The sequence below is a fragment of the Caenorhabditis briggsae genome, assembly GCF_000004555.2.
Source record: "Caenorhabditis briggsae complete genome, chrIV, whole genome shotgun sequence".
Classification (NCBI taxonomy): domain Eukaryota; kingdom Metazoa; phylum Nematoda; class Chromadorea; order Rhabditida; family Rhabditidae; genus Caenorhabditis; species Caenorhabditis briggsae.
In genome coordinates this window covers 9916206-9929398 of record NC_013487.2, presented here as the reverse complement: position 1 = coordinate 9929398, position 13193 = coordinate 9916206, and the positions used below count along the sequence as shown (strand labels likewise).

Genomic DNA, 13193 nt, shown 5'->3' with positions numbered 1-13193 from the left:
AATAGTAAAACGGTTTCAAAACGTTTGTAGAACGTTTCCATAATTTTTAAAATGCAAATCCAAAAGAGGAAGTACGAAAATAGGTAGGGACTGTCTGCAGTACTCCTATTCTTTTGATATCTATTCTGCTCATTGAACTGTTTTGATGTAGGGGTAGGGCAGTGATGTTTCTTTGCACTCGTTCTCTGATTTTGTTTTCAAAGGGATATTCTATATTTGCAAAAAAAAAGAAGTCACATGTCATTGAGTATCTCCTTCTTCTTTTCGATCCACCCTTCCTTTTTACAGAAGAATCGGTTTCAATTTATCACAAGATAAATGTATGTATCATTCCAATCAGCTACACAGAATTGGACCCAAGTGGCTCCCGATTTTTTTTCTTAAACCACAGAAAAGAACCACCGGAAACGGCGAAAACTTTTGAAAATCTGCATGAATAACAGCGCACACAGTGGCCTTGGACTAAGATTCCCGCGACCTTATTGGACGAAAATGAGAGCTGTTGAATTGAAACTTTGGGAATATTTTAGTACCAAAAATTTCAAAAAAATATAATTTGGTCTGAGTTCCCATTTAAGATTGAAGACACGGTTCCTGTTAGTTACTACATTTCTAGTTCTAATTCTAAAAGTAAAGTGATGTCAAACAAATTTGGTTAAGTCTATAAGATCCCTTCGTGGAGGTTCCGGATTAGGATGATTAAACACAAAGCTTTAAAAAACGTATTTCCCACTTTATATGGCAGATCATTGAACTACGAATAACAATTTGTACTCACTGAGTTAGCTCTGTTTTCTGATTTAAGCGAATAGAATGTAGTTGTTGTCTGAGAGTGTCTAGAAGCATGAGTAATATAAGAAGGTGGCTTCTTCTCAGAACTCTTACTCATTCCTTACTCATTTCCAGTAGCCACAACTTAATCCGCTTCATCATCATTTCTTTTCTTTTTTATTTCCTCTTTTAGGTTTTTATGCTCAAATGGTAATATGGCATTTCAAATTTCAATGAATAGAGTATTATCCAGGAGTCTTCTCGTCGTTCTCTCTCTCTCTCTCTCTCTCTCTCTCTCTCTCTCTTTCCCATATATGTACTCTTTATCTCTGGCATCTCTCAACTTCCCGTGGTATTTGACAATCACCTACATTATTTTCCAAGTCTGCGCCGCTCCCGTTTCAACACTATTTCGCCCTAATTCCTCTTACTTTTGCTCCTCCTTCTCTCTCTTTTTCGATGGAAACGACGTGTCAGAGGAAGAGGGAGAGAATGAGTGCTCGTATTTCACCACCTCAAACATATGTCTCTTTTTTCTTTTTCGGCCTTTTTTTTCCAAAAAAGGTCATTAAAGTAGAAATGAAGTCGTCAAATTTTTGAAAAAGTTTTTTTTTGATTCTAGGAATCATTTTTAAAATGAAATTATGGGAAAAGTCGCTATCAGTTAGTATTATTGAGGTACAACAAAATCGGCAGAAGATCCAACAACGACATCTACCGTAACCTAGAAATAATTTCATTTTTTGTGTTTATGTATTTTATTGTTCTTCACTGCTTTTAATCGAGTTTTCTGTTACCATAAACACTCTAATTGGACGCCCACCAAACAGTCAACTTTGAGCCCATATATCTCATTTTCTGTAAGAAATATCAAAAAGTGGCAAACTGACAAAATGTTTAACGAAATTCGAAATATATAGTTTCAGTTTACTACTTTTGATATCTTTTACAGGAACCAAGTTAAAAGATATCAAAAGTAGAAAGTTAGGGTGGCATTCTATTACAGTATTTACGGTACTTCACCTTTAACAAAGTGGAAAATTACAGGTTTTAATAGTGAAAAATGGGCTGAAAACGTACGAAAATCGAGATAAACGGCCCTGAAAATGAAATTATTCTTAGGTTACTGTAGTTGTTGTTGTTGTGGGTTCAAACCAATTTTTTCGCATTTGAAAAAACCTAATTACCGTTTTCATATTTTATTTATACTCAAACCGTACTATTCCTCCAAATTCAACTCTTTCCATGGTTCACAGTATTCCTTATCATGCGTCACAACACCATCAAACCGTCGTCATTTTGTTTTTGATAATGGTCCCCGACCGTCAAAAGAAAAGAAAAAAGCGCATGTATTCTTCTTCCTTTCTCATTCATCTTCATATATGCACGCAAAAGACTTTGTGAATAATTTTCAGAGCCATCCTATTGTGTGCTCTTTTCACTTTCTCTTTTCCAAAATTCTTTTGCTTCAACAAAAACCTTTTTTCTCCAAAATTTTCAGCTGCTCATTAAAAAAAGGATGATAAAAATGTGGGGGCAAAGATTAAATTTGTCTTGATTTAACGAAATTTCTGCTAGTCTATGATTCTGTAGTTCGTCATTCAGCTAATATTAGCTCGTGAGAAAATGAGTGAGCCTCCTCAGATGTGAGGTGGAACATGATGTGTGCTTCTAATCCGACGTCATTGCATCTAAGTATTCTGATTCTCTTTTTGGCAACATATAACATCTGAAATCTCTTTTTTTCATGTTTTGTAGCCGAAATATAAATTAGTACAACTTCGTCTTTGAAAATCGGGCAGAAGAAATTCCTCTGTCCTGCCAGCCGTGAGAAATATTTCCCTGGCTTCCGTCTTGGATTTTTCAGACTTGATTTCACGAAAACCACTAATCCATATGAGAACTTATGATCTTAAAATATGTACTTTGGTGAGATTTAATTTGACACATCTTTTCGTTTCCTAGGAAATTTCCTTTATAGTTTTTATTTGGAATTCTACAAAAATTGGATTACCGTAAAACCTGCAATAGTAAGGCTCCAAAATTTGAGCCAATTTTTCTCGGTTCCTGTTGAAGGTATTTAAAAGTAGTCAACTAATAAGTTGTTAAGCATAATATAAAAAATATTATGCCGAGTGACACATTTTTCATATCGTGCACAGAAATTGAGATAAATTGGCTCAACTTTGGAAGTTAGAGTGGCGTTCTATTACAGGTTTTGGAACACTTTGAACAATGAAATATAGACTGAAATAGAACCGAAAACATAATGATTGAAGTATCTTCATCAGTAAATCTTCTATAGTCTTGTTTTCCTGAAGCACCAGTTCCACATGAATCTAGCAGTCTTTCCCACGACTCCAACCAAAACTCCTCCCTATCCCATGAAGTTGGCCAAACTAAAAACTCCACCCCCTATTTCTTTTTTTTCCCATCTCATTTTCTGCATTTTACTGACAAAACGTGGTTGATATGAAAACAGTCTTTTCTCGAACAAAAACGGCAATCAAAAAGGGGAGAAGATTGTCGTTTCTTTTCGATCACTGTTTTACACAAACACGTGGTCTCTCTCTCTCTCTCTCTCTCTCTCTCTCTCTCTCTCTCTCTCTCTCTCTCTCTCTCTCTCTCTTTCCTTTTTTGTATCTTTTTCATGTCCAGTTTCGGTACGAATTTTATCTTTTTTTCTACCTGTTCCATTCTCAAGACCCCTTCTTTTTCTTTCGTTCGCTCTCTGATTCTCGATCGTTTCACCAAAGAGAAATCTATTTAGTACTTTAGTTTTCGAGTTGTGCACTTGTTGTTTTTGTGCACTATCTGTTGTCCCAATTGCACTTCTCATGTTCAAAAACTGCATTTGTTCTACAGTAACCCTTCAAGTCTTTGTAAAATTTGAACACTTGTTTTTAGTCCAGATTTATTTATCCCAAATGTTTTTGCTTTTTTTACTGGGGCTGATCATCGAAACAGAAACGGAGTTGAAAAATATACCACCTCCAGGCCATGCTCCGCCCCTTTTTTGGACAAGTCCAAAAACTTTCAGATAGTCATAATTGCAAACGGGCCTCTGGCGGACCAACGCGGGCCCTGCCAGAGTTTCTCTTAGAATCCACACTTTTGGACCAACTAAATTAGATTTGATAGAATTCGAGGGGTTCTACAAAGCGATACTATTAAAAATACTTAATCTTGCCTATGAGCACAGTTACAGACAAAACGAGTCGAGTTCATAGACGAAATACAGTATTTAAAATATACTAACATTTGCAGTACTCGTTGAGTTCTATTATAGCTAATTTAGCTAGTTTGAAAATATTGATCATAAAAGAAACTATGACAGGTCCCGGTTTACTTAGTATGAAGATAGCAAAATTTCCGTGTATCATAAACTAATAAACTAACTAGTAAACCATAAACTAAAGAAAGTTGTAGAAGAATCTGTTTAAAGAATGACCATTCTGAAGATCAACTACGACATTTTAGTTGTGCCAAAATCAAAAGGTCTTGTGGTTTGATAATAATTTATCTCTTTAAATTCAATGTTCTAGTATTTTTTGTTTTAAAGTTGAAGTATAGCTCCAAAATGTTAAAAAGGTTATATTGATGAGTACTCATTCACATTAACTCAAACTCATCCATTAAAATAGCAAAACCTGAACCGTAAACCATTGATCAAAATTACGCGCTTTGGAACTACTATGTCACACTTTTTCTCATCAATTTATCACATTTTCTCACTACAATCCTTCTGTTATCTCTCTTCCTTTTCTCCTTCTTTTTCTTCTTTTTTCATCTATATCCATTTATCCGTTTTGGAAAAATTTTGACATGTTTGTTCAGACTTTTCTCACCCACTCATTATCCAACTCAATGCTGTCTTCGTTTTTTTAGAATCAGAGTTCTCAATGACTCAATGAGTTACACCAAAAAATCCCTTACAAGTTTTGTCATCGTCTCCCTTGGGAGAGAAAACGAGTTCTACGTCAATATCACCCAAATGAGCTGCAACGCTTCTCCCCCGTCGTCGTTTCCAATAGAAACGGGCGGCTCATAATGAAATGCAGAGAGCAATTTCTAAATAGACTACAACCTACATATCCTTCTTTCTTCTTTTTCTCTTCAGACTTTATATCAAATGCTTGAAATCATCCAAAAGATAATTTTCTGATTTTGTGCACTTTTGGGTTTCTGCTCTTATTACTCATTTCGTTCTTTCTACTTCCTTTTTGTCATAGAAAATGAGCTCTTAACGTTTCTTTCAGAATTAATGAATGAACAAGGAATGCTAGTGGACCCTAGATTAGATTTTTTCTTCAAGATGGAGCAAATTGACGACTACAAATATGATGAAGGTTTGATTTTTATATTCAAAAATAAATATCAAAAATAATTTGTCAGTTGACCGCTTTTTGATATCTTTCGCATAACCCGAGTTATATGGGCTCAAAGTTGGCTCAAAGTCGTGTCTATCAGAGTGTTGCCGGCAGTTAGAGTCTTCTTAGAACCCAACTTTTTCTATGAATTTCATTCCCATACAGAGTTGGAAAAAGTATATTTTCAGTAGATGCATCACCATCTACATCTAATGGAATACCAGATTCCACCGTTGGAGGTCGTCTGATATGCGATGTTTGTGGTGACGTGGCATTTGGGAAGCATTATGGAATCAATGCATGTAATGGTTGTAAAGGGTTCTTCAGAAGAAGGTAATTCACTTTTGAAAAGAAATCTAAAAAATTAAATTAATTATTATTCTAGTGTGTGGTCTCGACGACAGTACTCCTGCCGTTTCGGTGGAGATTGCCCAGTTGTGAAGGAGCATCGAAATGTCTGTAGATCGTGTAGATTAAAAAAATGTTTTGAGGTTGGAATGAATCCTGATTGTAAGTTTTTTATTTATAGGAACTAGAATTAAATAAAATATTTTTGAAATTTTCAGCAGTACAAAATGAGCGGGACAGAAACGCAAAGAATGGAGGTGGAATGGGAATGGGGCCGATGCAATCACCGATTCAGATCACACCATCCAAAGAATCAATGATTTCAAATGGTCAGACAAAAAGGAAACGAATTCGTCCCGACACCACTGATAAAATGACACAGGTAAGAAAGCTGAATCAGGATATGTTAGAATATAAAGATTAGTTTTTTCAGACCGATGGAAAAATGGAAATTGAGGATTATGATTACGAAATGGCTGAAAACTCGACACCACCTGGATTGCTGCCTCTGAAACAGGAAAGGATCTCAACACCACCATCCGACTTGCCAGTTCCAATGGATTATCTTATTCCTTCAATTCTTATGGATATAGAGCATAAAGTATTTTTCAACCATCTAGTAACAGTTGGAGACTCGATCAATGAAACTAAAACTCCAATCACTTTGCCGTTTGAGGTTGGTTACCTTTCTTTTAAAATAATTCACTTTAAAAATTCTTTCAGACAGTCTTCCGTCAACCACATTTAGTTTGTAACCGATATCCTATGAATTTTGTCAACAACCGCGTACTTACTCCAGAAGAGTTAATTGATGGATGGCGTCGGCATTTCACATATTATTCTGACTGGTGTCATGCAATGGACGAATTCTGTGCATTGTCTCCAGAAGACCAAGTTGTATTAGCGAAAAAGAAGATTATTCTTCATGGATGGTTGGTTCACGCCTACTATTCATACAAAAGTGGAGTCGACGGTATTTGTTTTGCAAATGGGGCCGCCCATCTTCCAGAAGGAGGTCATCCAAGGTATTTCAGACTGTTCGAATTAAATACACACAAATTACTGTTTCAGTATAACCGAATTCTATAAGGAATGCATGCCTCGATATTTGAACTATGTCATTTATCCAATGAAGAACTTCCAAATGGACGATAACGAAATGGTTCTTGTCAAATGTATAATGTTCTTTTCAAACGGTAAAATATAGCATCTATCCAGGATATTTGTTTTAAAACATCGAAATTTTTAGAATCCGGTCTATCACCTGCTGGGAAAGCAATCGTCTCCGCCGCTCGTGAAAAATATCTATCTGCTTTGTACAACTATGCAAGATCAAACAAATGCTCAACTTCTGCTCAAGCTACTCTTCGAATTGCCAAATTTATGATTATGCTGTCTGCGGTTACGGTATGTGATTTTTATAGTGTTTTTTTTTTCAGAAACTATTGTTTATTTTTCAGAGTTTGACCCATTTGATGAATGAAGGAGTTCACGTAACATCCCTTTTCAACATCATTGAATTCGACCAATTGATCCAAGCCACTCATAAAACGACACCTCCACAACATTCTCCTCACCCTCCGACGTCCTAATTTACGCTGTAAATTGCTTGCATCTACCTCAATGATCTCTTACTACACAATCATATCAAAATTTTTCGACGTTTCATTATTTCAATGGAGTTTAATCTGGAAACAAAAATGACTTTTTTTTTGAAAACTTGGACACTGTGATATAATCAACCTGAATTGATATTGAATGTATATAAATAGTTTATCAATATGTTGACTGAATGTGTAAAAAAGAACAAAAACAAAAAAAAAATGAATATGAAAGGGTTAGACGGTTTTTCTGACAAACTCGACACTTTTCGATGGATCTGTTGGGAAATACTCTTGCAGTTTGGTCATTAAACGTTTGAAAGCCTGCAAATCGGGAATGATAAGCTATCCTTAATTAGTTCTTACCTGAATATACTTCCTCTGGGTTTCATCGTTGAGCACATGAGCAATATTACTAACGTAGGCTTTTGCTGATCCTGGACGTTGATGGATACCAGAACGGGTGACTCCGACTGGCCATGGTGCATTACCAATTGCCATTTCCATGTATGCGTTGTTGGCTTCCAGATAGTTTCTATCGATTACCAAAAGTCTGAAATCGAATTTTGTTTTTTTTCTGAAAAGTTATAGAGCAAAAAAAATACCTGCAAATTTTTGCCAAGTGGTGTCGAATATCATTGTTCACATTATATTTTTCCATGGAAGTCATTAAACTTTTTAAATGCATTGTCGTCTGTTTGTGATGTGCAGCTTCGTGCATACCTGAATATTTCGAAATTTAAACATAATATTTTGAATTTCAAGAATATACCCTGTGCGGTTTTCTTCACATCCAAAGGTCTATCGTTCAAATCTCGAGCCCATCTGGCGAGAATGTAACGGCATATCGAAAGGATGATATCGCAATCTCGCTTCAATTCATCGCCTGAAAAATTAAAAATTTTTTGAAAATATTCTGATAGCATATGAATTATATAAAATATATTTTACTCACCAACACCAAGAAGTGTTGAAGACTGCTCGATGATCTTCCAGTTGTCTTCTTCATATCCTTTAGGAAGAGCGATGTCATGACGAGTAGCACTATCAGCGGTACCTTCCACAACTGCCTAGAAATATACTATAAAGATAACTACTATATAATTTGTATTCATACCTTGTCCATTTCTTTTCCAATAAACTTCATCGCAGTTTGCAATTCATTTTCCCATCCTTCGTTCAACTCCGGTTGTTCTAGTTCTAATTGATGAAGCCGCTTACGAACTTCGAGCTCCGACTCTCCTGGAAAATTGAAGGTTAGAGGTCGCGCCATTCATTTCATAGTTTTCAGTTTTATCAAACACTTTCGATATCAGCTTTTATGTTTTCTTATTGACAGTTTCACATACCGAAGAGCAGAATGGGCTGTCCACGTTGTCTGAGACGAAAATGGATGTCTGACATAGGTACCTTTTCATCGAATTCAGCGACATTTTCTTCTGGGACAACTTTTGTCTTACTCGATGATTCTCGAAGGATTTCGTCGTCAATTTTCTTAAAATCAAATGTATTTAAATTTCATATCAAATTTTCTAAATCTTACCCGCTTTTTGCTCGCCAATTCCTGTTTTTTTGCTTCGTATTCTTGAGTCCTTTTCGATTCCAAATCAGCTCCACGAACAAATTTTGCACCACCATCTTTCACTTCCAAACTAGACACTGCTTTCCGTTTTTTTGCCATTTCGGCGAGAAGTTTTGCTTTGAAGTCCATTTTAACTGCAAAAAAAAATAAATTTTTGCGGGAAACACTTCTGAAAAAAGAAAGAAAATAAAAAAAAAGAAGACAGGAAGAATTCGAAAAGCGACAGATGCGAGAGCGAATGAGGCAGCAAGAGAGACGCAGACAGGCAGAGAGAAAGCGCGCCCGTCGGTAAAAAGTTTTATTATCAAGCTTCTCGTCTGTCTTTTTTGCTCTTTTCTACGTTTTTGGCATAGAAAGCTGATTTTAAATCAGCGATGTTCGGAATGGCCTTCTGGGAATACCCGGAATATCGAAAATCCAGAGTTTTAAATTTTAGGAATCTTGGAATATTCCGATTTTTAAATTTCGGATCTTCGAAATTTTTAAAATTCAATACTCACTTTCCCATCACAAAAGCGCAAAATTTAGAAAAAGATTTGAAAAACGCAAAACAGTATTAAAAACAGTTCCGCTCAAAACCCAAAGGCAAACTTACAGCGTGCGTCTTTGACATACTGTAGTCGAAAAAGCTCGAATTCCGAATTTTTTTTGAAATTCCGAGGTTCGTTCCGGACGTTCTGTTCCGAATATCCCGTTTTTTTTTGAATAACGCTTCGACTTAAAATCAACTATTTTATATATTATCATTTCAGATGCTTCGGGCAGTGCAGAAACGATACGCCTCGACGGCTCCTTTGATCCGTCCGATCCAACGAGTATTGGTAGCAAACCGAGGAGAGATTGCTATTCGGGTCCAGAATACTGCTAGAAAGATGGGAATCGAGACCGTCGCTGTGTTTTCAGATGCCGACCGTAACTCTCTTTTCGTCAAAAAGGCTGATAAGGTATGCTGTAAAAAGCATCTTGTCGTAAATCTATACCAGTTTCCAGGCCTACCACATTGGTCCACCACTTGCTTCTGAAAGCTATCTCAACATGGATAAAATCATTAACACAGCTCTCCGTTCTGGTGCCCAAGCCATTCATCCTGGATACGGTTTCCTTTCTGAGAATGCTGGGTTTGCTGAGAGATGTGCTCAAGCAGGTCTGGTATTCATCGGACCACCAGCCCAAGCGATTAGAGATATGGGAGCGAAGAACGTATCTAAACAAATCATGGAAGATGCAAAAGTTCCAGTTGTCAAAGGTTTCCATGGAGAAGATCAATCTGATGCCAATTTGAAGAAGAAGTCACAAGAGATTGGTAAGCAGTTTAAAACGATTCAGTTATTTTTTTTTAATCATAAAAATCATTTTCAGGCTACCCAGTTATGTTGAAAGCAGTGTATGGAGGTGGTGGAAAAGGAATGAGAATCGCCTGGAACGAGGAAGAATTCGATGAGAAATTGGCTTCAGCTCGTAACGAAGCAAAGAAGTCGTTCGGAAACGATGAGATGCTAGTCGAGAAGTTTGTTGAGAGACCAAGACACGTGGAAGTCCAAGTGTTCGGAGATCATCATGGAAACTACGTACACCTCTGGGAAAGAGATTGTTCAGTTCAAAGACGCCATCAAAAAATTATCGAAGAAGCGCCAGCTCCAAATATGAGTGAGTTAAATAAATCATCCACTTTAAACCGTCCACTAAAAAATGTATATTCTAGCTCACGAGAATCGTCTCAAACTTGGAGAATCAGCCGTCCGTGCAGCTGCTGCCGTTGGATATGTTGGAGCAGGAACTGTCGAATTCATCATGGATCCACGTGGAGAGTTCTATTTCATGGAGATGAACACTCGTCTTCAAGTTGAGCATCCAGTCAGTGAGGCTATCACAGGAACTGATTTGGTTGAGTGGCAACTTCGTGTCGCTCAAGGAGAGAAGCTTCCTTTGAAGCAATCCGAAATTCCACTGAACGGACATGCTTTCGAATGCCGTGTCTATGCGGAAGACACTCGAAAGGGAGCATTTATGCCAACTGCAGGCCGTCTGAACTATGTTGATTTCCCAGAAGATGCTAGAATCGATACCGGTGTCGTTTCAGGAGACGAAGTTTCTATTCATTACGATCCTATGATCGCCAAGGTAAATAAATTCACCGAAAAATATTACCCCTGTTATCATATTCAGGTTGTTGTTTGGGGTAAAGATCGTAATGTTGCTGCTGCCAAGCTGGAAAGCGCACTAGCCCGTACCCGTATTTCGGGTCTTCCAACCAACATCGATTTCGTCCGACGTGTTCTTGCTCATCCGGAATTCGCTGCCGGAAACGTGTACACTGATTTCATCCCAGATCATCATGAAGAACTTTTCGCTGAAGCAGAGACACCAGCCGAGATTTTCGTTGAGTCCGCTGTTGCTCATGCTTTGGCTGCACTCAAGAAATCAGATGCTGGAGTTTTCCAAAATCTCTCATTCTTCAGAATTAACTTGGCTCCAAAATATGTGTACAAAATTGGTAGGCATACTTATTTATATCGTAATGCTACCATTTCAATAATTTTTCAGAAGGAAAAGATGTCACCGTCCAATTTGATTCCGATCGTCGTCTCACTGTCTCTTACGACGGAAATAGTTATGAAACTCTTCTCAATGACGTCCAAGCTCTCGGAGATCATGAATTCAAATTCACAGTAGAAGCAAACGGTAGACGTTGGTCTACGATTGTCAAAGATCTTCCAGAAACACTTATGGTATGAAGGAAGTAATTTCACTTTGTAATATGATTCTGATATTGAGGTAAACGGGGTTGGTCAAAATGAATACGAAACTCCCGCAGTCCACGAGGCATTCGATTCGCTTGCTGGAGGAGCTGCTAGCCATTCAGCTGTCGCACCTATGCCAGGAATCATCGAGAAAATTTTAGTGAAGCCAGGAGATCAGGTATAACATTCTTTTTTTTTAATTTTTATTCTCGAGTTCTCAGGTCACCACCGGACAAGCTTTAGTGGTCATGACAGCAATGAAAATGGAATACATTATTCGGGCACCAGAAGATTCGAAAATCGAACACATCAAATGTCAAGCTGGGAAGAATGTTCCAAAGAACGCCGTTCTTGTGCAATTCGCCTAAAAATTTAGATTTTTTAGTTTTTTTTTGTAGGACCTCCGGTTATTCAAGAGCTTTTCTTTTTTTGTTATGGCTTTTTTTCGATAATATCAAGTGTAATTAATTTTGAGTACGGTTGTGAAGCTCAGACTTTTATGTGCCTTTTTAGAATAAAGTTATGTGAATAGTTCAATTCTTTATTCAATAAGCTTTCTACGGACCATCCTGATCCAAGGATGCGTCGTCGATCTGTGGACTGCCCTCGAATTTCATTTCTTCTCCGGTATTGAGCATTTCTCGGTAAGCCAACGATCTTTTCTTGATATCCAAATGTTCGCCAATCGGAATATTTTCTTCCTTCTCGTTTTCGTGCTTTTCTCCTCTTTCCCGAAGAGATTCACATGCCATGTATTCGCCTTCTTTTTTCTTTTTTCCTCCGAAAATCTTTCCCTTTTCACGCTTCAAATCATGGTCAGCTCGGAGCTTATTTGCAGCTCGACGGTGTTCGTATTTCTCTTCTCCGTTGGTCTGAATCATTTTTACTTTGATTATAATACTGGTACATGGAAGTTGGGGCATGGAAGAGAATCTCCGGTGGCCGTGGCCGAATGTTCCACAACGACAACTACCGTAACTTGAATTATTTTTATTTCCGTATTTGTTTTCTCGTTTTTCATTTCCTTCCGTCGAGCTTTCTGTTACGTTTCCAAAAAAAGTCCGAAAATTGATTTTCTGATTTCTGACAAAATTAAAAAATTGACTGAAAACGCACGAAAATCGAAGATAAATACGGAATATAAAAATATTTTCAGATTACGGTAGTTGTCGTTGCGAGACCTTCGGTCGGCCACCGGTGTTTTGCTTCCGATTTGAGCTCCTATTTTTTTGTACTAGAATAATAAAAAATATTTAGAAGACGCTTACAGGTTTGAGCTCATACAGTAGTTTGGTTCTGTTCTTTTCCCTTTCCATCTGAAACATTTGATTTTTTAAACTTATCTCCTATTTTCCCTTTTATTTCACCTTTTCAATATAGTTAACATCTGTTTTCTTTTTCTTCTCATAATCTTCTAGCTCTGCTGGAAGCTTATGATATTCTTTCATCTCGTCATCAATTACCAAATATCTGGCTGATATAAATTCGTCCAAACTCGGAGTCTTCCATTCTTTCTTCTTTCTCAGACACTTTTCAGGACCATTGATTTCGATGAAATCTTTCTAGAAAAAATATAATAAAGTCAATTATAAAAAAAAACGAATCTCGCCTCGAAAAATGTTCCTGTTATTTCCTCCCATTCTTCTTTTTTTCGAGTTTTCAATTCTTCATAAGTTAGATCGTCGCTTTCAAAAATGTATTTACACTCTGGAATTTGGCCGGAATCAAACATCAGATTTCTTAGCACATTGAAAAACATGCTGAAAAATTACTTAAATTA

General features: G+C 37.1%; 5 protein-coding genes across 5 annotated transcripts in view; 2 read left to right on the top strand and 3 right to left on the bottom strand.

Moving 5' to 3' along the window:
- CBG26396 overlaps nt 1-434 on the bottom strand; it is a gene marked incomplete at both ends in the record, with an annotated part of 1140 nt that extends 706 nt beyond the window's left edge. The window contains one exon of the mRNA XM_045235761.1: nt 390-434. Coding sequence (XP_045098206.1) covers nt 390-434 — 45 coding nt within the window. The remainder of the gene's footprint in view (nt 1-389) is intronic.
- A 4601-nt stretch (nt 435-5035) lies between these two features.
- On the top strand, nt 5036-7081 carry Cbr-nhr-4 (the record flags this gene model as incomplete). Its single annotated transcript, XM_045235760.1, has 9 exons — nt 5036-5120; nt 5330-5474; nt 5527-5651; nt 5708-5871; nt 5923-6165; nt 6213-6514; nt 6561-6685; nt 6739-6896; nt 6950-7081. 9 exons carry the CDS (start codon nt 5036-5038, stop codon nt 7079-7081), a joined length of 1479 nt encoding a protein of 492 aa, XP_045092404.1.
- Nucleotides 7082-7327: 246 nt separating this feature from the next.
- Nucleotides 7328-8801, bottom strand: CBG03465 (the record flags this gene model as incomplete). Its single annotated transcript, XM_002633729.1, has 8 exons — nt 7328-7414; nt 7457-7643; nt 7696-7813; nt 7863-7976; nt 8046-8160; nt 8208-8332; nt 8440-8584; nt 8634-8801. 8 exons carry the CDS (start codon nt 8799-8801, stop codon nt 7328-7330), a joined length of 1059 nt encoding a protein of 352 aa, XP_002633775.1.
- A 623-nt stretch (nt 8802-9424) lies between these two features.
- Nucleotides 9425-11781, top strand: CBG03464 (the record flags this gene model as incomplete). The annotated part of the gene is made up of 7 exons (XM_045235759.1): nt 9425-9616; nt 9663-9975; nt 10032-10319; nt 10375-11166; nt 11217-11401; nt 11448-11591; nt 11635-11781. The coding sequence occupies 7 exons, from the start codon at nt 9425-9427 to the stop codon at nt 11779-11781; spliced, it is 2061 nt and encodes a 686-aa protein (XP_045092403.1).
- A 189-nt stretch (nt 11782-11970) lies between these two features.
- CBG03463 lies at nt 11971-13172 on the bottom strand (the record flags this gene model as incomplete). Its single annotated transcript, XM_002633727.1, has 4 exons — nt 11971-12285; nt 12682-12729; nt 12781-12975; nt 13023-13172. 4 exons carry the CDS (start codon nt 13170-13172, stop codon nt 11971-11973), a joined length of 708 nt encoding a protein of 235 aa, XP_002633773.1.
- Nucleotides 13173-13193: the final 21 nt, after the last annotated feature.